Below are 25,420 nucleotides of genomic sequence, written 5' to 3'. Positions count from 1 at the left end.
TGTCAACATCAGAAGGCTTAGAAAATCTTAAAAAGTCAGGGTGACAGAGGTGATCAGGTAGTGAATTGTGTGTAACTGTGAGCTCTGGGCTGTTCCCTTTTCTCTGCTGGTCTGCAGTCAGTGAAGTGCAGGTGTAATCCTGCTCCCTGTCCACCAGCCTTTACTGCTCCTGCTGCCCCCAGTGTTGGCATTTCCCCATCCAGCCTTTGGGGCTTGCTGGTGAATCCCTGTTTGTGCTGTGCCCTTGACTCAGAGCCCTCCCAGACCGTTTTCCAGCAGTGAACAGCCTGATCCAAAGGATCAACCTCCGGAAGCGCCGCGATTCCCTCATCCTGGGCGGCGTCATCGGCGTCTGCACCATCCTGCTGCTCCTCTATGCCTTCCATTGATGGCTGCTTCCCCCTGGACTCTGCCAAACCTCATCACCACCTTCCCTCCTCCCAGCCAAGGAAAAGGGACTTGGGGGAAGCATCAGACTTGCACAGCCTGCTGGTGGCTGGGGCTGTCAGCGTGGATGTCTGGAGCTTCTGATGGTAGCCACTGACACTGGGCTCGGGCTGAAGCTGCAGTGTTTCTCCTCCCTTGCTGTTCACCTTCCTTTGGGTTAAATTTGGTGGGATTTGTTTGTCTTTAATTCCCTTTCTCACTGCAAGGTAAGTGCCCATGGGATGCTTAACCAGGACTGGGGGAACAGTTCCAGTGCTCAGCAGTGCTGGGGAGGTTTGGTGCTGGCTGGGGAGTGGGAGAGGATGAAGTTTGCCTTGTGTGGAAGCTCAGCAGGAAGGCCCTTCCCTCTAATCCCAGCCCAGTACTGAATTTCACCCTGAGAGATGAATATTGCAGCTTTAAGCCTTCAGGTTGCTTTACTACTAAATACATGTTCTGTAATTCTTCTTAACTCCTGGTTGAGATTCTAGTTATTTCTGCATAATTCATGCTGTGAAAACTGTGCTTCACACAAATTCCTCAAAGCTAATAAAAAAAAAGGGGGGTTCTGTTCACTTTTTGCACAGAACATGAATATGAAAGCACCCTCTGAGGGAGATCATAAGATTTCTTGTGGCTTTAAAGGGGCTGACAAAGTCCCATGGTGTAAAAAGGGAGCACAGTGTCCCAGCAGCTGTTTACTCAAGTGTTCAGTCATCTGAAAAGTGACCAAACATGAGTTCACCTGAAGGAATCTTTTGGGTGCAAATACTTTCATTTTGGCTGGCATCATAAAGATCTTTATAAAAAGACACAATAAGCAGTTTACAAAGCCTATACTGTAATTTAGGTGAAGTTAATCTGATAGTGCAGGTAAGAAGGATATGATCTAAACTGTTGATTGGAAATGAAAATGATGATGGTTATTGCTGAGGCAAAGGGGTCTGTGAGCAAAGGTTTTGGACATAACTCCTCCTAGCAAAGAGCTGACTGGATGAATAGTGAAATGAGTGTTATTTACCATTATCTGGGGGGGAAAAACTTTTTCTTGGTCTGGACAGGCAAAAAAGAACCCTGTTGTTTGTCTGTAAACAAAGCTGACATCTGCAGTGGCTTTGGTACTGCAGCTTCCCAGATTGCAGCTTTTTCTGCTCTTTCAACAACACTTTTCCATCTGTCATATCATAACCCAATAAATTCAAGCCTTGGCACTGAAATACCTTTCTAAGAACTTGATTAACTCTTTTCACAGTCCACTTAGAGTGCTCCTAACAGATTCCATGTATTCCATCACCCACAAATGTCACACAGTCCCCAGGTTCTCCTCTGGAGCAGAGTCCAGCAGGATGGACACAGTTTTTTACTTCATTTTATAGTGCCTGTGAGTTGGAGGGAATAGAGACTTGTGTAGTGTGCAAACCCACACTGTTACACCCAAAAAAAGTGTCTGGATTTAAAGGCTTCTTTGCAGACTTAATAACTCTGTGCTAAAAAGTCAACAAGGGCTTCTAATCAGCCATCCTGCTATTGGGATTTGGAATTAAGATGTGTAAAACTGTGGGGCTTGTATTGGAAATAAAGGGTGATTATTTGGTTGATTTGGGAATGTTCCCATTTGGAGATGAAGTGTTTATTAAGGGGGTTCATGAAAAAGCTTGATGGATAAAGGAGGGTTATTAATGGATCTGTGTGTTGGGAGATCAAACTCTCCCTGTTGCCTTTTCTTTGATTCCTCCTCCACCCTAAGGGACCCTGATCAGCACTTGTGCATCTGTTTAGGATTTGTAGGATTTGGTTGCTCTATAGTTGGCAATATAAGATCTTCAGTACCATAAATAAATTCATTTATTTAATCTTATAACAAGTCTTTTTATTGGACTTAACTGATTATTTGGTGCATATATTTAATCTTATTGTGAAAAAGCTGCTATGGAAAATATGTAGATTATAATAAATATGTAAACATAATTGATTTTTCATGTTATGAAAATGTTATGGAGGAACTGATATATTTTAGTATAAAATAATGGAAATATGCTGAATTATCTCTGATAAAGCTTTACTGGAAACGGTTTCGGTGTTGGCAGCCCCTCCATGGTTTTTGTTTGTGCTGGTTTTGAGTCAGTTTTGTGTTGAAAAATACATTTAATTATCTTTGGAGTTTTCCCTTCATCATCATCTGGCAGAGTTGAGCGGGTGTTGTGCTGTGCTCCCTGGAGGGATGTGTTTGCATCTGGCCCAGGGAAAGGCTTCCAAATTCAGGAGAATCAGCCTCATCATTCATCTCCAACAGCCTGGACCTATGGTCAGAACAATGGACTGGAAAATGAACACAGTGCACTGTAGCATTCTGCCTCAAATCCCAAAATACAGGTTTGTGTGTCTCCTGTTGCTAAATGTGTTCTTGGAGTTTTTCATTCTGTGTGGTTCCTCCTGCTCTGAGGAGAAAAGATGTGGTTAAAGAATTCTCATTCCTGCAATTCCTGCCAAAGTGGCGGTTTCCTAACCCAACAGAAGTGTGCTAAGAAAATCATTGCTGAGCACTGAGATGAAGGGGGGAAATCCAGGGTATTTTACAGGATGTGTCTCACACACACAGACACTCTTTTTTCAATTTCTGCTTCATTCTTCCCAGCAGATAAGCAGCTTCTCCAAACCTGGCCAGGCACTGGAACACAAAGGATGGTGTTGGTAACGTGTATGCCACACTTCACACAAGTGGGAATATTTTTATCCCTGTTCTTTAGGTTATTTTTTACCTGTTCATCAGATCTTCAGTTTCTGGTGCTGCAGCAGAGCAGTGGCATTTGAGCAACACCCAGAACTGTGTCCACAGCTGTGGCTTCTCCCCAGGGCACTGGCAGGGCTTTGACCTTCCTGGGCAACGTTTTTGTTCTTAACCAGTATTAATTTCAGGAGTTTTGCATATCAAAGTGAGGTATAAATTACTGCTGGATTACTGAGTAATCAATAAGAATTTTCATTTGTAGCTCACAAGTCCTTTCATTGCATTGTCTTAGGATTAATGTGAGAAGAGTCAGTTCCTTGCTGGATGTTGAAAATGAAAGAGCAAAAGTGGATTTTTAGTGATGTGCAAGTGTCAGGTGCAATGTTCACTGCTGTCCTGCTGTGTCCCCTGAGGTGCTGCTTTCCCAGAACTGCTGCACAGGCAGCTGAGGCTGCTCCACCCCTTCTGATGGTGCAGCTCATTTAGTCCTAACTAAATGAGAGTTTTAACTCTCTAAATGTAGCAACTTGTTTCCCAAGATCACCTGAGGCATAACCTTTTCCTGTTTTTACTGGTTTTGTCCCAAAGCTTCCGTTTGAGACAGGAAGGAGAGGGTAACAGCTGTCAGTGCTGAAGGAGGAAATTCTGAAAGTTCTGAAATTCCTTTTAGCAGAATTGGATTGTGGAATGTGCAGGACAGGAGAATGCAGTGAGAGGCACAGTGAGCCACATCCCAGGTTACCTCTCCAGTGCCCTCTGTGCCCTGCACCTCTCCTGGCACTGCACATTTGAGCCAGTGGGGATGTTTGAGTTCTGAGTACAGAAGCAGCTGTTGGCCTGTGGTAAGGAGTGAGGAAAGCAGTTCAATAAACACTCTACACCCAAAACAAACCCCTGTTTCACAAAACATCCCATACCTTGTAAATGAGTTTCTGATTGCACTTTCTGATTTTTTTTTTCTTTTTCATACACGTTCTTGAAACTTCTATTGTAACTGTAATTATTTTTGTTCTCACCTATTGTGCATTCTCTGTATGTATTAAATTTAAAAAAAGGCTTTGATATGTAATTTAATAATAAATTAGAATTCTAAGAAAGGTGCTTGCTTCTCTCTCCCCTTGACAATCTCTGCCTACCTAAACTTCAGGGAAGATGCAGAGGGGATTCATCCCACCCCTTTGGAATTGTCCCTGGACATACAAATCAGTGTGTTCTCAGGTTTTATATCAAATATCAGGTGTGATGGAACCTTTCCTGACCCAAAATGGTTTGGGGGCTGTGTTTCTCCTGCCTGGAAGGGGGCTGCTTATACTCGTGGTGGTTCGCCCTGGATTTATTTTTTGGGTTTCTTCACCAGATGGAACAGGGATGGTTTTCTTTAGAGGTAAGTGTTTAAAAGAAGATCTCTCTCTGTGAATTTCTGCTTTCAGGACCGAGGGGACTCTGTTACCCTGAGGTTTTCCAGCCCCCCTGTGCTCTGGTCCACCTCCCTCGTTATTCCAGCCAGGCAGCATTGTGCCTGGAGGATCCACCTGTGCCTGATGCTTTTGCAATCGATGCTAAATCTTTCAGTGCCACTCCAAACTGGTATTCTCAGAGCAGCAGAGCTGCCTGGTGTTGTGGTACCTGGGAGTGAAGAGAGGGATTTCTCCTTGCAGAGCTGTCGTGCTGAGCCTGTAAACGCTGCCTTAAAGCAGGGATACATCTCTGTATCCTTAATGCCTGCTAAATATTCAGGAGTGACCAGATGCTCTCCCAAGGGAAGGCTTTGACTGTATGTCTCAAGCTAAAGGGAGAAACTTCAAAAAAACTTCTGAGAATGGAAAGGCAGTTCTGGTTCCAGACAGTGGGAGTGCAGTGAGTTTTTCCAGTTGCGGCGCTGGTAATAAGTGGTGCATAAAATTCCATCTTCGTTTGGATTAGAAAATAAATTATTAATGGCACTGAATCCTTTTTTCCTGCTCCCTGTACAGTCAATAATTTATAGTGGCACAGGCATAGGATATATATTTTTAACCATCCCCCTCCCAGAGCAGTGTGGTTCGCGTTGGGAAGCGCTGTCCTTGCTGGCAGGCTGGGCGCAGTGGCTGTTCCTGCATTATGGATGAGCCTTTCCCCAGCAGCTTTCCTGCTGAAAGGGAGCCGAGCCCTCCATTAGAAATTCACACCAGTGCCTTTGTTTCCTCCCTTTCACCGAGCGTGGGCGGTGTACAGCGCCGTGAACTCGATTTTGGAGTGTTTTAATAGAAAACCTCAATGTTTACAGTTGGTGTTGCCGTTTCCCGACTGCCAGCCTTTTATCCACCATCTCCAGGTAGAAAATCCGTGCTGCCAGCGCCGTGCCTTGGCAGCTGGGCTGTGCTCATGGACACTCGGAGCCTGCTGTCGCCTTCATCCTCCCCTCGCTGCGGCTCTGCCCTGCTCCATCCCCGCCTGGCGCAGCCCTTCCCCTGTTCTTTGTTCCTAATGGGACCCTGAGGCTTTGCTAACCCAGATTCCAGAGCGAGGCGGGAGGAGCCTGGCTGGAAATCAGAGCCTCTGCACCCCTGAAGCAGCGTTTGCCACCCTCTCCTTGCGGGTTGTGTTCTGGTTCTCTTGGTTTCGGCACCCTGTGGGTTTGGAGAGGTCTCCTGCCATCGGGGCTCTTCGGATCTTACATCTTGTGCTGCTTTGTCTGCTCCCTGCACTGCCCGTCCAATTCTCCCTTCATTCCTGTTCAGACATTTCAAATACATGGAATTTTTTTTTTGTTTGTTTGTTTCATAATTTTCGTTTCTTTCTTAAAAATGCATCCTTTGAGCTCCAGAAGGGTTGTCCAGGGTGATTGGAGCTTATCAATCAGAGGCAAACCTGAAGGAAATTCACTGATAACCCCTGAGGTGCGCAAGCACAGCGTGGGGCTCTCCCACAAATGCTGCAAACAGGGAGGGTTTCAATGTTTTATTTCTTTTCTTATCTCCCTTGCCCATACCCCTCCGTCTGATGCAGAGTTCTTGGAAGTGGGGGACAATATTCTTCATCCTTTGTCTTCCTAAAGCTGCACTGAAAATAGAAGCTCCTCTCTGCAGGTTGCAAAGCCCCATTGAGCTGCCAGCTGTACAGTGGAAACTTCCCCAAGATGTTCGTGGTGCCTGTGCCTGGGCATGTCATCTGCTACAGAGCCTCCTGCTCCAGAGCTGTGCTGAGCTGGCTTCTTCCAGGGTGAAATGCTGCTGAAACCTCAGCTTTTTAAAGGGAGCCTTTTCTAAAGGCTCTGCAGGATGCTCAGGAATGCTGCAGGTGTAAAAAGAAATTGTGAGTAGCTGGGAAAGTGCTGATCGGGTGGCCCTGGCAGGTCCAGCTTTAACACACAGCCACAATTTATTACATTAAAAAGCGACAGGAGCCTGCAAGGAGCTTGTCCCCACTGGAAATTGGTGGGAAGCCGGTGGGATCCTCTGTGTGTCCCCCACTTTCAGTGTCAGGGGAGGCTGGAATGACCCTAGGGCTTGGTCAGCCTTGATGTGGGACAACACCCAAGTGCAGGAGGGGGGGACATGGGGATATTTCCCTGCTGTGCTAGAAATGCAGTTCCCTCTAGGTCAGGCATGTATCACCAGGGCTAAATTTACTTCAAAATATTACTGAAGTGGGGAGGTTTGTGACTCAGGTCTATAAAAGCATGCAGTGCTTATGTAAAGAAATAAGTTTGGAAGGAGGCAGGAGAGGGCTTGGGCTCCAGCAGGGACCATTCCTGGTGTGTGTCTGCCCTCTCTGCACAAATAGGTCTTTGTACTGGGAGCAACTGCACCTCCAGCTTGTGTGTTCCATACAGCAGGATCTGCTGGCCAGCTCTTCCTGTGTTTCCAAACATTTCAGCAAATGTAAATAATTTCCAAGCCTACGCTTTGGCTTAGGTGAAATTGTTTTAAAATAAAAACCAACAAACACAGTGGGATAAGCAGTTCTTGTAACAGTTCAGGGTGATTTCAGATCGAGCTGTGCCACCCTGGGAGGGCAAAGGAGGGATTCTGCTGTGGGGATTTTGGAATTTGGATCCTTTCCATTCACTCAGGTGTGTGTGTGTGTGTCTTGGGAAACCTGGAGCCAGCTTTGCCATGGCAGGCAGGCAGGGTTGGCCATCCTGCAGCACCACCAGCATCCTCAGGTCGAACCACAGCCACACCCCAGGGGAATGAGCTCCTGCTGAGGAAATGGGGCTCCTTAGCTCAGCAGCCAAGCTCCTTCTGCAGCCCCTGGGAGGTGAGTGCTGCTGGTCTGGGAGTTCTGGGCAAAGGAAGAAGAGCTGTTAACTCATTTTTCAAGACAATTCAGCTTATACCCACTCTGTTTTGCAGTCAAAAATCAAAGTAGAAATAGAGCATTGCTTTAAGACAGGAGCTTCTTTTGTTTTCCTGCTGTTTGCTGCATACCTGGGCCAGCTGCTCCAGACCAGTGAGGAATTACAGCACAGGGTGTCAGGGACTGGCCTGTTTTTCTGCCCATCTGGAGCTGATTAAATGATCCATCTGCATTGATCCTTGCTGGGAAGGAGGACAAAGCAAGGGTTTTATGAAATTGTGCCTGAGATCAAATAATTGATAGAAAAGGCTTTGGAATCCTCAGGCTGTAATTAAACATTTCCAGGAGGCAGGGAGGTGCAGTGAGCTCAGCAGAAGGAGCATTTTGCTGGGAAGTCTTTGCTTTGCTTCATGCTGTGTGCTATTAAAGCAAACAACTTCACAAGCTTCAGAAGCACTGGCAGCTCTTGACCAAGAATAGCATCTCACATCACAGCTAAGCTGGAAACAATGAGGGCCAGCAGTTGTCAGTTGGTTGGGCTTTTTTAGCCCATAAACGAGGTAGCTGAGCTCATGGAGAAATCCCCATTTCTCTATTTTAGGTGTTCTGAGAGGTTTCATCTTCTGAAGGATCCAACAATAAAGAAAAAGCCCTGATTTAAAGCAGATCTGCTGCTGCAATTCCCACTCACCTGGGCACACCAGGCTCTCCTCCAAGACACAAACCCGAAATCCTCACCACCTAACCCAAGCTTGTGCAAAGTCTACCAAACTTGTCTGACTAAAGAATTCCTCTGAGATGTCACAGAAACATCCACCATGTGGGACCTTGTGGAATCCCCAGCCCTGGGAGCCTCAAAGGCACAAAGAGGTGGCACCTGGGGACGTGGTGAGCATGGCAGGGCTGGGCTGGAGGATCTCAGAGGGGTTGGGTTGGGTGATCTCAGAGGGGTTGGAGGACCTCAGAAGGGTTGGATTGGAGGATCTCAGAGGTGTTGGGTGGTCTCAGAGGGGCTGGATGGTCTCAGAGGTGTTGGGTGGTCTCAGAGGGGCTGGATGGTCTCCAGAGGGGTTCTCCAGCCCCACTGATTCCATGCAGAGCTGGATTCCTGGTCCAGGGGCTCTGTGGGGATGTGGAGCTGGGGCTGTGTCATTCCCACTGTGTTTGCTGGGGAGCAGGGACAGCTTTGGGCTGGGTGCAAGATGCAGAGCTGCAGAACAGCTCCTGTCTGAAAAGGAGAGGCTGGATCTGGGTAGGGAAATAGGGAGATGGAGCCTTTCAGCACCCTCACAAAGACAAATTCAATTTTTCTCTGCTCTTTTGTTGTTATCTACCAGGAGTGTGTTTCGTGAGCTGCTTCAAATATTGAAGATGTCCACAATACATCCTAATTTCATCTTTTACAAATCTTTGCAGCTAAGAAGCTGTTCTGTGAGCAGGGAGAATTTGGGGTGTAATTTTTCATTTTGGCCCTATGCTGGGGGTTGCCCCTCTGCACACCAGAGCCAGGATGTTCATGTACTGCTCATCTCTGCAGCCCTGAGCTCTCCCCCTGTGGCTGCTGAGCCCAGGGCTCCATCACCTCCCAAATGACTTCCTGAGAGGCTCTGAGAGAGCCCAAGGAATCCCTGAGCTGCTCATTCCCAACAGCAGCCAGCATTAGGAGCCAGAGAGAAAATGGAAATGTTCTCCCTGTGTTTTTAATTCCTAGCTCCTGACTGGAACAAAGTCATGGAAACCAGCTGAGGAACTGGTGGCCAATTTTCTGTCCTCTGCCTGAACCCCAAATTCATTCAGATTCATCAGAGAAACCCAGGGAGGTGAAGGGAGAGCCCAGAGTGCTCAGCAGAGAACGTAAGCAACGTGGAAATTGGACATGAACCTCCTGCTGTTCCTGTGTGGATCTATTATACATGAGCCCATCAGAGCAGGGTATTAATAAAACAGGAGCTGAAGAACTCAGCTCTGCCTTGTTCCAGTGAAACATCAGAGCCCAGGCTGCCCTTTGAAGTCTGGGGCTGCAGCTGGTGACATGGTCAGGGTGCTCGGGGGAATCTCAGCACTGGAGGGGAATCTCTGCCCAGCCTGGGGGTTTCTGTGTGATTCAAATCCTCCTCCAATCCTCCTCCTCCTCCTCATCCCCCCCTCCAGGACAAAGCCATTCCTTTTTTTTTCCCTTTTTTTTTTTTCCCCTTTTTTTCCCTGCTCAGCCTTCTGGCTTGCTGAATGCTTTCAGCAATGCACAAAGAAGGCTGGAGATGGTTTAAAGCAGCCTCAGACTCCTGTGCTGGGATGCAAATGGCTTCTGTTCCTTCAAAGTTCTCCCCACCAAGAGCCCCCTGTGCCTTTTGTTGCTCACAGGTGCCACCAACCCAAACCCTCTTTGCTTTGCTGAATCACGGGCAGTAACTCACTCTGGGCTTTCTGAATATCTGCATTTTGTGTCTCCACCAGGACAGATAAGTGTGGCCCTTCAGAGATGCCCTGCAGCCCCAGCTGTGCAGACAGGGATGCCCCTGGGTGGGGAGATGCTGAGGAGCAGAGGCTTTGTGCAAGCCCAGCCTTGGTGTAAAACAGGAGTAGCTGCAGTGTGGTGTCAGCTTGGCCCTGCATGGGTGAGTGATGAGCCCTGGCTGCTGGCCCTGGCAGGTTTGAGCAGCTGCTCTCTGGGCTCTGAGCACCAAGAGCCCTGGTTCAGGGGCTCTTACAAGGGGAGGCTGTTTGCCTGCACAGATTATTTGCAACCCACTGCACCCAAAATACCAACTGGTTGCTCTCAGAGTGTGAAGCAATCACTGAATGAGTAGCTTGGATTATTTTTTTTTTCCTCATTTAGACAGAAGAAACCAGTTCAGCTTTGACCATGCATGTTACATTTTAATTTTTTTTTTTTTTCTCATGCCAAGAAATACAAAGAAAGTATATAAGATATACCATACCATCCTGCAGAAAAAGAAACATTTGTCAGCAAAGAGAAGCACCCAGCTGCAATTCCTGCTGTGGTCATGCTGTGTGTGAGCTGTGGCTCTCCCAGTGGGGGGATGGACCCTGCACTTCCCTGCCAAGGATCAAACCCTGGCACCTTCCAAGGGCTCCCAGGTGGTGCCAGGGCTGCCTTGGTGAATCCTGCACACGTTCCCTTTCTGATGTTTCTTATCCTGGATGGGCATTTATAGGTTGGGATTTTGCTACCTACTGGTGTCAGCAAATGCTTTCCAAATATTCCCACTTTGAAAAGGCTGCTATCCCCCCACGCCCCCTGGGACTGTGCCCAAGCAGGGGAGGTTTTCAGTCCAAACCTGACTGGTTTTTGCCAAAATTAAAGGCTGTATACTGAAAGGAAAACGAGCTTAAATCGGAATAATTTCAGCTTGCAGGGCAACCCTGGCTGTGGCTCCGTGACAGCAACAAAGCAGGGCAAGGGTGGGGCCAGCCCAGCGGGTGCAGCCTCTCCCCGGGCTCGGAGGGAACAGAAACGGAGATTCCATTCAATAGAAAAGGCAGGACCTGCTCCCCTTGTCTGCATGGAGAAATCTGTGTGGGCTGGAGGGGGCTCAGAGCTCCCTGAGCCCTCCCTGAGCCCAGAGGTGAGAGCTCATTGCAGCAGGACCTGTCTGGGTGACAGGAGGGGCAGGGAGAGCTCAGGGGCTCAGGAGAGCTCTGGGGATGGGGATGCTGAGGGGACAACGTGGTAAAACCACGAGGGGAAACTGGAACAGGGTGAAACACCAGCCAGAAAAAAGCAAATCCATCCTTAAACAGCAAATTCGGGGGTGGGATGCTGAGGGACGGCGTGGTAAAACCAGCAAAGAGCAGAGACAGAGCAGGAAACTGGAACAGGGTGAAACACCAGCCAGAAAAAGCAAACCCATCCCAACACAGCCAACTCTGAGGTCCTTTGGTGCCTTTGTTTCCCCTGGTGGGGCTCAGATCCCTCTGGTGCCTGCAGGGCTCTGCTGTGACCCCACTGACTCAGGCCAGACCCTCCCTGACCCTGGCTCACTGGGGCTGCTGCAAAACCAAGAAAAGTTTGTGGCTGGTTCAGCTTAAAGCTTCAATCCAGCCCTGATGCAGCTCTTCTGTGGCACCCCATGAGCCCAGCTCTGCCCCAGAGCCTGGCAGAGAAGCCCAGGGAGGGGCCAGCAGCCCCATGCTCTGCTGGGAGGATCCTTCCCCTGGATTTCCATTCTTTCCAATCCTTCCCCTGGATCTCCATTCTTTCCAATCCTTCCCCTGGATTTCCATTCTTTCCAATCCTTCCCCTGGATCTCCATTCTTTCCAATCCTTCCCCTGGATCTCCATTCTTTCCAATCCTTCCCCTGGATTTCCATTCTTTCCAATTCTTCCTCTGGATTTCCATTCTTTCCAGTCCTTCCCCTGGATTTCCATTCTTTCCAATCCTTCCTCTGGATCTCCATTCTTTCCAGTCCTTCCCCTGGATTTCCATTCTTTCCAATCCTTCCTCTGGATCTCCATTCTTTCCAATCCTTCCCCTGGATTTCCATTCTTTCCAATCCTTCCCCTGGATCTCCATTCTTTCCAGTCCTTCCCCTGGATTTCCATCCCACCAGGACCTGACCCTTGATGGTGACTCCCACTCCAGCTCACATTTAGAGACATTTCCCATCTTCTCCATCCCTTCAGAGCTCTCCCCCTACCAGCTCAGCTTCCCTGGGCTGGGTTGTCACCCTGCTCTCACCTTTCCTTCACCAGGGAGGGGAATTTGGCCAGGATTTTGTGCCTGTTTTAGCTGTAACCCTGCCCAGGTGAGGGCTGGGGGCTCTGCAGCCCCCTCCTTCACAAATATGAGCAAATTCCTCCCAAAAAGAGCCAAAGCTGGGCTGGGATAAAACCCTGGGGGATGGGGAAAGCAAAGTGGCAAAAATTTTGCAGAACAGGCTGCAAAATGTGTGGAGAAGGTGGTGAAGGAGCAGGAAAGGGACTTTGTGGCTGCCCCTGGAGAGTTTATTCCTCCAGCACTGCAGGGGCAGGTTACAAGCAGAGTAAATATTTTGTCAGGGATAACTGTAGAGGCTTTCCTCTGGATTTAAATGCAGGATAAGAAGAAGAAGAAAAAAAAGCTGAGTTCAAGGGTGTAATACAATTGTGTCTAGTCAGGAAGATTTTAGAATGAAAGGGATTTAAGTGTCAAAGTTCTTCTCTTTTGTTAGACTTAACAGCAAGGTGAGAAGCATCACCTGAGCTGTCCAACGAGGCAGGAGGCACAAACAAATCATCAAATCATCACCCTGGGGTTTTTGGGGAAATCTTCTGCCTCCTCCTGCGTCCAGGGGAATCCTGGTGCCTCCACTGCTCTGTGCTGCCCTGGCCTGGGATTGTCCTGGCAGGAGCAGCTGCCCCACAAACCCCCTCCCTCCTCTGGCTGCAGAATCCCATTGGAACCAGAGTTTGTTTAGATCCCACTGGAAAAAAAAACCAACCAAAAAACCAGATTCCAAGGAAATCTGTGTTCATAGATGGTTCTGCTAAGGAGGAGGAAGGAAAGGGGGTGGGTTTGGGAGCTGCTCAGTGCCTGAGCATTTGCCATCCCTGCAATTAGAGCAGTAATGTGAACCCACCTCCTGGGGGGTGGCAGGGTTTAATCCTTTGGATGCAGGGAAGCACTTTAGATGAAAGGCTTTATAAAATGATAAAAGAGCATTTAAATCCTTACTTAATAAATGCTCAGGGCTCTCAAGTCCTAGAACTGCCTCCAGCACTTTTCCCTGAAAAAAGGGCCCTTCCTGCCCAAGGAGGAGCTTCCTGGGCTCTTCCCATCAGCTGAATTCCAGCAGCTCCAGGGGCAGAGGGCAGGGAATCAGGGACAGGCAGCACTGCCCTTATGTAGCTCCAAAAAACCCCCACGTGTTCCCCAGCAAGCAGCTTTTGAGTCCAAGAGTTAAAGAAGGAAAGATTTGGGGGCTTTGATGGGATTTCAATAGCCATAAAATGAAAGTTTGACCATCCAAGGGAGGGTTTCTGAAGGGCTCAGGGGGAAAAGAGGCAGCTCCTGGACAGAGGGTGGAGGAGGGAGCTCCCACCCAGCAATGCTCAGCAGTCCCTGTTTGCTGAACTCACAAAAGATTAATTGCAAAAGAAAAGTTGCAGATTTGGTCCATTTTCGATGCCAGCAGTTTGTGATGGAGTGCTGGCAAAGGGGTGGATGGGAATGGAGCCCAAGAAAGTGCTGTAGTGATGTGCTATTGCTGTGAGCCCCTGGCATCCCTTTCAGTGGAGAGAAAAATGTTGACAGCGTGTCTGGGGGATTTGGCTTCCTCACCCCCTGCATTCAAACAACATCTACAGGAAAAAAAAACCACTTGAAAGAGGAGCAATCAAGAAGGTGACAGGAGAATTTTCACAGAGATGCCTGTGGCTTTGCACATTAGTTACTACAGAGTAACTACAGCGTGGATTTACACCCCACCCCTGCCCTGTGCTGAGCCATGTGCCCACTCAGGGCCCGGGGCAGGAGGCAGTGCCAAGCAGTTTCCACGTTGTGAGGTTTCTTTTGGTGGATTCTCCATGTAGACAAGCCCTGGGAAGCATTGAATTTGCTCTAAATTTGGGGTGTTTTTCAGGAGATGGGTGTTAGGGAGCAGAAATGCCCTGCAGGACAGCATTTCTCAGTCAGTCCATGCTCTCAGGTCACAGGTTGTGACACAACAGAAGGGTCGGGCAGTGCAGCTCTTGGTCGTGTGTCCCCAAAGTTTGGATCAAAGAGACTCAGGGAGCCAATGGACGTGGCCAGAAGTCACAAAGCCTGGCTGAAACAACAGGCAATGGAGCTTTGCATAGTCTGGGTGGGTGGGTGGGTAGAGGGCCAGCCCCAGGGAGTCCCCACAGCAGTGAGGAGAGGGGCTGGGGCTGGATGGAGCCTCCAGGAGGATTGGATTGGGTGCCACAGGGATGGGCTGAGGGAGCCAGGTGCTGTGGAAGACATGGCAGGGCCTGTGGTACCTACAGACAGAGTGGGAGGAGCAGAGTCTGTTTTCCTGTTGTGGTAAATACAAAACATTAAAAAATAATACAACAACTCCTGGAACTGCCCCCAGGCAGCTCCGGGGACACCGGAGATTTTCAGAGCTGTGCGAGGGGTGCAAGGAGAGGAGCAGGAGTCTAAAACTCCTCCATGCCCCTGAAAATCTCCTGGAAGGCCCTAAGCTGAAGCCCCAGAGGGTTGGGGGGTGAGCACTGGCAGTGCTGGGGGCTGGATCACGCTGAAGCCTCTGCGTGCCGTGGCATCAGGGGGCGAGTGGGTAGAAGGGGCTCTCCGTGCCCTGGTGCTGCTGCTGGGCATCAACCAGGCTCTTGTCTCAGTGCCAGGGGTGCCAACCTCCCTCTGGGTGCACAGAGAAATGCGGGGGTTCACAGGGAACGCCTGATTTTGCCTTCCTTTAAAAAGCCCACCTTGGGATGGGGGTGAGGAGGAGTCCGGGGTTCTCATGCAGCAACATCCTCCTCTGCCAGCTCTGAGATCTGCCCTAAGTGATAAAAGAGCTCGTAGGAACAGACATGGAGAACATTCCCAAAGGCATGCAAATGGTCATTGTCTCTTTTTTTTCTTTTTTTTCTTTTTTTTTTTTTCATCAAAAATACAAAAGCACCCACCACATCCTCCAGCTTTGGCGGCTGCGTTTCGTTCGGAGCAGAGCCGTGGTCCTGCTGCAGCTCTGCTCTCCCTCCTCCTCCTCCCTGGAACAGCTCTCAGCTCCTGATGGCAGTTTGAGCTTTGTGTTTGTTGTTTTGTTTTGGTTTTTTTTTTTTTTTTTTTTTTTGTAGAGACAGAGAATTCGACGATTTAAAAACCAACAACCCCCCAAAAAATCCAGTGACTTGTGCCAAAATTCTCAGGAGGACTCCTCAAAAACGTCCCGTTCTCGCCTTGTGTTTTCCTTCCAAAACCAGCTTCCTTCTGGAGACTCTCTCCTCCTCTTGCACGAATGAGGTAGTGGATTTCCCCCTTCTCCTCTCCTCTCCTCAGTGGCCTCTCCCATTGCTCCTCAGGGTGATTTTGATCCCGTCCCTGGCCCAGGCTCATTCCCAGGAGGCGGTGAATTGACGCATGCGTTCCTTCCGACGGCGCTCCAGAGCAGACTGTCTAGGGCTGCCCACCTACACTGTGACAATTTTTTTTTTGTTTTGTTGCAAGGCTGAAAGTAAAAACCCCAAAAGGAAAGTTGTCTTCCTCCTCTTCAAGGTATTTGCATGCTGAAACGTCTTCTAGGAAGCTGTAAAAGAAAGAGCGGCTTAGGGCAGCTTCCAGCAGGCAGCAGACGCTCCCCTTACTCTCCTTCTGGGTGTTTCTGAGGTCCCTTTTTGCCTGAGCTGTGCTGATCATGCTGTGTTTGGGAGGTTCCCAAAACATTTTGGGATTGTATTTCTGGGTAGGTTGATTTGTGTCCTGAAACCTTTCTGTTTTTACAGCACTCCACTCTTCTAAACCCAACCACAGGCTTTGCCTTTCACCAGGGAGACCTTGTGTGGTCACCAGGGCACTTTGGACAGCACAGGGAGGGCTTTCCATGCTGGCCATTTGGGCAATGTGTGTTTCTACTGGAAGGAGCCCATTCTCTGAGGTGTTTTTTACATGTTCGAGCAGCTGGTGATGGCCAAACCAAGCTGGAGTCAGCGCCCTCCCACTGCACCCAAGCTGGGAATGAGGGGCAGGTCTGTCCTATGCCCTGGGCTGGAGCTGGGAGCAGGTGAGGCTCCTGCTGGAGCTGGGCTGAGGGAAGGAGAGGGAAGGGTTACCTCCAATGCTGAGTGAAATGTAGAGCACGATGATGATGGTCCCCAGCACGATGGAGACGATGCTGAGCAGCCTGGCCATGCGTCCGAGCCGCCGGGCGCCGTCCGTGTCCCCCTGCTGGCCACTGTTCCTCGACTGGGGAGACACAAAAAGAGTCCCTTGAGAGGGGCAGCAGCTCCAGGGGTGACTCCCTGGCTGCAGAACCCCAAACTGAGCCCCACTTTCTTTCCTGCTCCTTTAATTGGCAATCACTTGGTTCCCGAGCAAAGAAAAATGAAGATTCCTGGTGAGGGAGAAGCATCACTGCTGGGGGCAGGGCCTCCTGCTCCTGCTGGAAAGGATCTCTTGGGCACCCTGCCCTTGGCTGGGGCAGCACCCAGCACTTAGCAGAAGGGCAGCTGTGAGAGGGTTTGTGGTGGAATTACTCACCGTGCGTCAGCATTTGCTGCCAGCCCGGCCCGTGGGACCAAAAAGCCTCCCCAGATTTGTGCAGTGCCCTCCTGCCACCCCCAAAACCCATTGGGAAGGGGGTTTGGAGGGAGGAAAAGTGGGTGAGGGGGTTTAAAGCCTCTTGGTGACGTTTTCACCTGGTTGGGAAAGCTTGGAGTGAGGGGAAAGGGAAGCAAGGTGGGATAAGGGGAGAAGGGAGCCCAGCGTCCTTGGTCCAGTGGAGGAGTTGGGCAAAACCTCCCAAACTTCACTGGGAGCAGGGTTTTATTGATGATTTAACTGCTTTGAAGCAGATATTCCTCCTTTGGGGCTGCTTTCATGTATGTAACACTTTGACATGGGTTAAAGGCTTCTTCCCCTGGCCCATCCATCTCCAGCCAAGCTGCCTTGGAGGAGAACAGGGGGGTCTGGGGCAGGCTGTGGGGCAGCAGCTCCACAGCCCTGTGTGACAGCTCCTCCCTTTGGAGCATGGCTGCTAAAACTGGGGAAATTCTCCATTAAAAAAAAAAACAAAAACAAGTGGACTAGTTAAAATGAGTTAAAGGTGGAAGTGGATTAAGGCAACCCCAGTTTCTTTTCAAAAAATGTGTATTAGAAATAGCTGTGATGGAAATGATCTCCTGCCTCGTGTTAAAAAAATAAAAATAACAAGAGCAGGGAGGTCCAGGCCAGCTCCAGTAATAATCATAAAACATCACAGAGAATCTGAACCAATACTTGATGTTGCTGCCCCATTTCCCATTCATCCTGCTTTAATTCTTCTGCCTCTTGGCAGCACCAAAACATCCCCAGCCCAGGCTGTGCATGGGCAGCTGCTCCATAGGAAAAACACAGCTTTGGAGGTTTCCATGTGCTCCTCTGAGTTTGTATCACCACGAAAATAACACAGCAGAGCCTCAGACAGGGGGGTGGCTGCTTCCTTTGCCCCCCTGCCCACGTCCTGCCCCACTCAGGAGCCACCCTGGGCATCGCTGTCCCCAGCAGTGACACAGGAGTGCTCAGGACCTTGCTCCTCCTGCTCTCACCAGCAGCTCTGCCAGACCCACTCTGGAAGCAAAGGGATGCAGCCAAGAGCTATTTTCATCCCAGAACAGGAGGTGACAAAATGAAGCCTCATGGGTTGGTGGTGAGAGATGGGGAGGATGCAGGAGCCCAGGATCCCTGCCCTGCTCACTGACAGCTCCAGCTCTGGGGATTTCAATTTTCAGTCTCTGATTTTTGTAACAAATTTTGCAACAATATTTTGGCGGGGTGTGGGTTAGATTGCAAATATGCAATCTAAAAAAAAAAAATATGCAGTTTTAGCTGTCTTCCAGGCAAAATTCAATATATATATTTATCACTACAGCTTCTGGAAGTGATTACTGCTCATTTATCCTCAACAATTATGAGAAACACATCAGCATTGGCATGGGGTGTTTAGCAAGAATTTGGTACTGTACATATATTATTAATCAGAGTGGAACAGTTTGATTATAGCTCTCTAGTACCACTAATCCCCTGTTTTGCTTTCCACATAAAAACATTAACATCTTGTTTATTAATCGAGGCTCACCAAGGCAGAACATCTCCAAAAAGCTCGAGGGCTCTGGGGGAGTGAATCACTGTGTGAGTGCCAGGGGACTCCCTGCTCCAGCCCAGAGCTGGAAAATCTGCAGGTGCTGGGGAGTGGGTGCTGCTCTGCAGCCCCTGTGGGCCAGGTGAGGCTGGGTGGCTCAGGACTCATTAATTTCACCTGTTTCCCACTGCTGTCTGTTCCTGTTACTGCCCAAAATGGGTTTTTTCCCTAAGTGGCCTTGTTGCAAATGAAGGCAATTACTTTCCTGTGCTAGTCCCAGGGATGGGGAAGACAAATCATCCCATCCTCTTCCCTGCAGTCCTTCCCAATTGATGAACTGGCTTTGGATGCTCTTTGCCATCGTCCACCAATTACCCAGAATAAATCATTAATCCTGGACACTTGGTGTTTCTGTTGAAGGAAACATTCCAAGAGAGGCATCAGTCAGCTCCAGAGTGAGGCAGATGACTGTGATGGGTGAGGACAGTCTGACTTCTCCCACATCTTCTGACAATGACAGAATTTATTTTGGATACCAAGTGCTGTGCAGAAGTGCCCTTGATGTTACTACGTGGTGGTTCTGGCTGGATTTTTTCATTTTCCTTCATTTATTTGAAGTTTTGGGCTCTGGGATGTGGCTCCTCTGCTTCTTTCCCCGAGGTGGCTGCACTTTGGTGGGAAGAGGAAAGGATTCAGGGCAGGAATGCAGGGTGGGTGTGTGGTAGCCAGCCTTGCCCTGCATCCAGGGCATGGACACATGCTTGTCCACCAGTCCCACTCCCTCTCTTGGGGAGTGACCTGAACCCTTTAGAGCAGCCAGATCATCACTTGGTGAGAAAAACACATCAAGAGTCTGTGGAGAAGCCTCCAGGTAATTAATTTCCATGAAATCAGTGTTAGCAGGGGCAGGCTGGGGGGGTAGAGCAGGGTTTTTTTCCACCTCTGGCCATAGGCCCTGTTGGGATCTGAGAGCAGCTTTTGAAAAATGATTTATGAGACACTAAGCTCAAAAGCATTCATTTACTTTTCTCTCTGGACGCTGCTTATTACCCAGAAAAAAAAAAAAAAGAAAAAAAAGAAAAAGCTTTCATGTGCAAAAGCTTTGACTGAGGAAAGAAAAGCACAATTGCACAATTGCAGAGGTAAAGGAATGTCAGCACATTGTGGAAAGGTCCTCCTGGTTCCCCAGGCGATGGGAATCACAAAAACCTGGTTCCTGCTCAGATCTGGGCATGATCAGGCACACTTGGGCTTTACTCTGAGAGAAAAGCTGAGCCAGGGGAGTCACTGGGAGCTCAGTTCCTCCCTGCTGCAAGCAGGTGAAACATCAACCCGTGCCCTGAGAGCTGCTCCAGATGTTCCCTGGTTCCTCAGGGAGGATGGATCCCTCCTCATCCTCAGCCAGGTCCCTGGCTGGCAGGTGGGTGTGTGGAGGAGGTGATGGTGCAGGACTAGAGAGGGCTGGAATGAATTAACCCACAGGACAGAGGATGTGCAGTGGCTGCTGGTGTGTGTGTGTGCCATTAACCTCGTCCTCAGCTGAATGCACCTCCTGCCCCCCTTCCCCAGCTCTGGGTGAGCCCTGGGCGATGCTGCCAGTGCCCTTGGGAGCAGAGGGCAGCCCAACAGCCTCATTGCCTTGCTGCTCCTGCCTCCCTTGGGTGTGACAGCCACCACACCCCAGCCCCTCTCAGCCTGGCAGGAAGAACCAGCTCCTGCTCTTTTCCCACTGTTAACTCTCCCCCTGGTGTGGCCCAAGGCCCTGATGCCTGCAAGGGACAGTGTGAGGATCTGTTTTGCATGAAGGCCAATGTGGCTGGCAAATCCCCGTGAGAGCCCTTGTTTATTACCATGGATATGCAACACCCAGCTGCTTTCCCTCTCCTTGCAGTGCAAAGCCAGACGAGGCTGGCTGGCTTCCCTGGCTGCTGCCTGAACAGGCTGTGCCACACAACTGTACTACGCAGATGACAGCTGGCACTGGCAGAAACGATGATTCCTCCTCAAAATGGAAATTGGTCTCCCTAGAGGGCTTTTTGTGGCAAGTGCCCGTGCCTGCCTTCAAGTTGTTGGTGGTTTTTGGGGGGAAGCGCTGGCTGCAGGTGCCCCTCGGTGTATTTCTGTGTGGTAAGCAGGTAATGGAGCTGGTTTTCAAAGAAAAGATTTGCCTTTGTTGCAAATCAAAGGCATAGGAGGTGCTGGGTGTGTACAAGAGAGCAGCATCTGCTGGGGAAGGGGGTGGCTCTGCTTGTAGGGCTGTGCTGGCTGAGCCACCTGTACCCGAGATGGGTGGGAGGCCGGGCTGGCTTCATTCTCCCCTGCTCGGCTCTTGGTGTATTTGCTGAGCTGTGGGGGATGTTTAATGGAGGAAAATTGCTTCTCCGGGGCGACTAAAGGAGCTGCAGGTGCAGCCTGTCCCCTTGAAGTGCCTGAGGCCAGGCAGCAGCCTCCAGCCAGGGTCTCCCCAGTGCTGCAGGGCTGGGCTCGGAGGGGCGGAGGGAGGTCCCTGGTCAGTGCTGCGCTCGCAGCTCCTTCCCGGGGAAGCCCGCGGAGTCCTGGAGCGCTGCCTGGGGACAGGGACCGCGCTTCCCGGAGCCACCGCGCTTCCCGGAGCCCTGCCCTGGAATCCCACCCCCTCTCCATCTCCATCCCGCCGCCTCCTTTTCCATCTCCATCTCCATCCCGCCGCCTCCTTTTCCATCTCCATCTCCTTTTCCATCTCCATCCCGCCGCCTCCCCGAGCGCTGCCCCGGGCTCGGCGCCGCTCCCCGCCCGCCTCCGCCCGCCCGCGCCCCCCGGCCCCGCACCGGAGCGCGCTGCGGGAGCCGAGCGGGGCGGCACAGCCCGGCCGAGCGCTGCGGGAGCGGAGCGGCTCCCGGGGCCGGTGCCGGGGCTGCAGCACCGCGGACAGCTCCGGGGCGGCCGTCGGGGCGGCGGGGGAAGCCGGAGCGAACCGGGCGGGTCCGAGCGCCCGGCGGGTCCCGCACTCACCATGATGGAGAAGACGAGGGCCACGATGTTGATGGGCCAGACGGGGCAGAAGCAGGAGAAGATGGCGAGCACCAGGTAGTCCCGAGGGCGGCCCTGCTCCGGGGCCGCCGTGCTGGTGGCCGTGGACGAGGCTCTGCCCAGGCTCAGCCGGGACGGCGACAGCGGCGGCGCCTCCAGGTGCCCGACCGACACCGACTTGTAGCCGAGCCCGTGCCCGTTGCGCTCCGTCTCGCCGGGCAAGGCAGCCGTGAAGGATTTGGAGCCGCGGAGGCCCTTCTCCTCCCGGCCCTCCGTCGCCGACAGCAGCTTCTCCGTCTCCTGGAAGCGGGTGGGCAGCGCCGTGCCCGAGCCCGGGCCCGGGCCCCCGGGCGCGGAGCCGGTGCTGGCCATGGCCCGGCGGAGCGGAGCGGGCTCCGGCAGCGCCCCGCCGCCGCCGCCGCTCTGCGCTCGGGGCCCGCCGCCCCGCGGGAGGCCGAGCTGGGCTGGCCCCTCCTCCGGCTCGGCCCCCGGGGCAGGATCGGGGCCGCGCACCGCCCCCGGGGTGTCCCCGGCCACCCCTGCCCTCGCCCCCTTCCCGCGCTCGGCCCCCGCCCGCCCCGCTGCGAGCGGCGCCGCGGCCCCCGGGGACGCTGGCGGGGATGCGGCGGGCGGAGCGCAGAGAGAGCCGGGGAGTCCCCGCCGCCTTCAGCCCGGCCCAGCCCAGGGCTCCGCCCGCCCCACCGACCCCCAGCTCTTCCCAGGGGCTCGCACGGGCTCTGCTCCGCTGCAGCGGGACGGGAGAGCCCAGCCCCGAGCGGGCTCCGCCCGTGCCCACGGGGCTCGGGGCCGCCTCCAGCCCCGGAGGAGCGGGGGGCGCCGAGGGCAGCGCCGTGCGGGGCACACAGAGCCCTGCTGCCCCTGCTGTCCGTCCCTGCTGCCCCTGCTGTCCGTCCCTGCTGTCCCTGCTGGCTGCCAGCCTTTCCGCAGGCAGGTGGGGGACATGCGACACGGAGCAGACCCACGAGCCCCTCGTCGCTGCGGAGAGGGGCTGGAGCTGCCCTGGGTCGGGCAGGGCTGCCCGGAGGGGTCTGGGCAGGGTGTGGGTGCCCGTGGCACCTCTGGCTCCAGCAGCTCTGGGAAAGCATCGTCCCCGGGCACAGGGTTGGGAGAGGCTCTGGGCACGCTGTGCTGAGCTCGCCCTGCCCTCGCTGTGTGTGGGTGACCGTGGTGACTCCACAGCTGGGGACAGGGACACCAGATCAGTGGCACACCCCGGCCCTACACAGGACCTGCAGAGCAGAAAGGGTGCCTGTGCAGTGTGAGCTCCATCTTCTCCATCCTTGGGAGCAGGGATGATGTGAGGGGTAGGAGGGAGGGCAGGGCTAAAACAACCCTCAGAGCCTGGATGCCCGGAAAAAATGGATGTTTTGCACCCATTGTGTATTATGCTTCAGTTCCAAATTTGCCAGGGGTTTCCCTGGCAGTGAGTGCCATCTACGGGGCACACCCAGCACCTTCTGCCTCCCCGAGAGGTGCCCAAGAGCCTCCTGCCAGCCAGGATCTGCTGCCCAGCCCTGCCTGGAGCCTTATCCCATCCCACAGCCTCCAAACAGAATTAGGAGCCACAGTTTGAGAATGTGGATCTGAGAGCAGTGGGGTGACCCTGCTCGGGGGGGGGGTCTCACGGGGTTTTGGTTCCCTTCCACTCCTGCCTCTGGGACCATCTGTTTCCATCTGCCTCACTTGGGCTGACCACCAAAGCTGGTGTGGGAAAAACAGGGAGATGCAAATTCGGGAGGGGGGAGGAGGGTTCCTTCCTGAGTCAGGGAGTCACTGAAACATTCTTTGCATGCTGCTGTTGCTGTGCTCTCACTCCCCTTGTGATGGCTGCTGCCAGGGCAGGGCAGGGCCGTGCTCTGCTCCAGGGAGAGCCACCCAGAGCCGCAGGGAGGAGCAGGATTCCTTCAGAGGATGTGGCTGCCGGCCTTCTTTTGGCGAGGGGAGCACCTGTCCGAGGCTGGAGCCAGGATGCCTCACACCATCAGCACTTCAAAGAAGCTCCTTTGCTGAGTAAAGAGCTCTCTCTCCTGGCTGCCATCAGTTTTCCTCTGCTCCTGGACCAGCTCCCCTGTCCCAGCAGGGATTACGGAAGGAGGAGGAGATACAGGTACTCAACAGCAGCAGGTTGGGATGGTTGTTCCAGCACGTGTCCCTGGGCAGGGAGAGAGCTCAGGCTGCCCCTGGAATGGTGGGAGCAGAGGGGCTGGAGGAGCTCTGCAGGGCTCAGCACTGCGGGAACCCCACGGTGCAAAATGTCCTGCCCAAAACCCTGCCAGCTGCGGCGTGTGTGGCTGTAAATCCCTGCCTGATTCCTGCAGCAATTCCAGTTTGCTGAGCCTTGGGCAGGAGGGAGCCCTCGAAGCTGGTCCAAGCTCTCCAAGCCAGAGGGAAGGGACAAAAGGGACCTTTTCAGTAAAATTCCCCCTTCCTCTCCTCCACCCGGGAGCGTGCTGTTGGCCCGTCCCAGCAGAGCCACTTCCCTGGCATCAGAAGGAAACCCCAATTGGATGGGTGGGTTTATGAAAGCCGACATCTGTCTCCCCTCCCGGCCTCGCAAATCTGCCCGGCGCAAACGTCTGTACCAATGAGCTTAGCGTCAAAAGTGCCAGGGCAGTAACCTTTGCCTGCTCCTGCTCCCCTCCTTCACCGGCGGCAGCCGCGCCACCCGCCAGCCGGGGGCTTTAGCGTCATCCCCACGGCCCATCTGTCCATCCCACACATATTAACAGCCACTGCCCTGCTGCTGGGTTTGCAACTCGTGTTTTCTCGCAGAGCAAGCAAGAGGGAATAAATAACAGCGGCGATCAGCAGCAGTGAGACCCCGCGACAAGGAACACGGAGCCGGCACTTCCAGAGGAATTCCCGCCTTCCCGCGGATGGGAGGCACGCAGCGGGGTCCTGTACCGCGTGTCGGGGGCTCTCGGAGCCCGCCAGCACCGCGGCTGAGCTGCGCATCCAGCAGCGCTTCCCTCCCTCACCCTGCGGTCCCTCCGGCTCTCCCCATGTGTCCCTCGGCTCCGTTACCTTCCCGGCCCTGCAGGTCAGTGCGAGGGGAGGCACCGCTGCTGTGCCCAGCCCTGGCAGTAGCCCGGCTGCCAGGGGACAGCCCCGGCCGGGGGCTCTTGCGGGCTGCCCGTGAATCGCTGCTGGCCGGGGTGCGGGATCCCGCCGGAGCCGCAGGCGCGATTCTCCTTGGGGCTCTCGTGGTGATGGAGCTGCCGCTGAGGGGAAAACGCCGCGCTGAGAGGGGACGGAGGGCACCGTGCCCCGGCAGGAACGGGCTCCCAGGGCAGCTGGGGGAGGCTGCCCCTCAGCCCCGGCTCCTGCGCAGGGAGCCCGGCCCGGGCGCGGCACTCGGGGTGGGCGCAGGGCCAGCAGCACCCGGCGCCGCGCAGGGACAGCGACAGAGCCGCGATCCGGTTGATGGCTCGCCGGAGCGTTGCGATTTTAGAGAGCCTTTTGCCACCGAGGTCGTGCTTGAGGGCCAGCCGCAGGGCGTTGAAGGCTTGGTTGTAGTCCAGAATCCTCTTACGCTCCCTGACGTTGGCAGCCATCCTCCTGGCCTTGGAGCGTGCCGGCCTGCTCCTCTTCCTCACCTTCGCCCCGTCCGTGTCCCCCGGGCTGGCGTCTGCTCCCTTGCCTTGGGACACCCACAAACCCTGCCTGTAGCACGCCTGGGGTGCGTCCCTCGCGTCCAGCTCCTCCTCGGAGCTGTCGGGCTCCGGCCGCCCTTTCCCCACGGCTGCTCCGGCCATGGCAGCGGCGAGGGGCAGCGGGAGAGGCGCTGCTGCGGTCCTGCCTCCTGAGGGGTGTGGGTGACACTCCTGCAGGGACAGGAATCCGCCCCTAAAAACCTTCAGCGGGGCTCGTCACGTGTCCGCCCCGACCCTCCTCACCTGCCGCAGGTGAGGCACAGGGACAGAGCCCTGCCTGCCCCCTGCTCTGAGCGTGAGGCACCAGCGCTGGGCTGCCCAGGTGGGATGCTCCAGGCCCCCGGGGAAAGCACCTCCACCAAGCACACACTGCTGCAGTGTCTGCTGAGAATTTGGGCACTGCAGGAGCTCCCCCGTGCTGCTCTGCCCTCTCCTCTGCTGGCCAGAGGTGGCTCACCCTGCCACAGGTCACGCCAGGGCTCTCCGCGGTGCTGTGAGGCAGAGAGAGCCCTGTGGGGCATCACCAGCCTGGCTCTTCCTT

At 53.2% G+C, this 25,420-nt stretch overlaps 3 protein-coding genes across 4 annotated transcripts in view; 1 reads left to right on the top strand and 2 right to left on the bottom strand.

Moving 5' to 3' along the window:
• Window positions 1-4,251, top strand: part of GOSR1 (golgi SNAP receptor complex member 1) — a 28,967-nt gene extending 24,716 nt beyond the window's left edge. For both annotated transcript variants that reach the window (XM_054646835.2, XM_054646832.2), the window contains exon 9: window positions 265-4,251. In XM_054646835.2, coding sequence (XP_054502810.1) covers window positions 265-389 — 125 coding nt within the window. In that variant the 3' untranslated portion in view covers window positions 390-4,251. The remainder of the gene's footprint in view (window positions 1-264) is intronic.
• A 10,916-nt stretch (window positions 4,252-15,167) lies between these two features.
• Window positions 15,168-21,715, bottom strand: TRARG1 (trafficking regulator of GLUT4 (SLC2A4) 1). Its single transcript, XM_054647173.2, has 3 exons — window positions 21,188-21,715; window positions 16,191-16,323; window positions 15,168-15,667 (listed from the first exon to the last, which is right to left on the bottom strand). The coding sequence occupies exons 1-3, from the start codon at window positions 21,575-21,577 to the stop codon at window positions 15,660-15,662; spliced, it is 531 nt and encodes a 176-aa protein (XP_054503148.1). The 5' UTR covers window positions 21,578-21,715; the 3' UTR covers window positions 15,168-15,659.
• Window positions 21,716-23,781: 2,066 nt separating this feature from the next.
• On the bottom strand, window positions 23,782-24,981 carry BHLHA9 (basic helix-loop-helix family member a9). The gene has a single exon (XM_054647207.2). The coding sequence runs from the start codon at window positions 24,979-24,981 to the stop codon at window positions 24,268-24,270; it is 714 nt and encodes a 237-aa protein (XP_054503182.2). The 3' UTR covers window positions 23,782-24,267.
• Between the last annotated feature and the right edge of the window lie 439 nt (window positions 24,982-25,420).

This window comes from Agelaius phoeniceus, chromosome 20 (assembly GCF_051311805.1).
Source record: "Agelaius phoeniceus isolate bAgePho1 chromosome 20, bAgePho1.hap1, whole genome shotgun sequence".
NCBI classification, from domain to species: Eukaryota; Metazoa; Chordata; class Aves; order Passeriformes; family Icteridae; genus Agelaius; species Agelaius phoeniceus.
The sequence above is the reverse complement of the archived record's forward strand: the minus strand, read 5'-3'. Positions and strand labels throughout refer to the sequence as shown.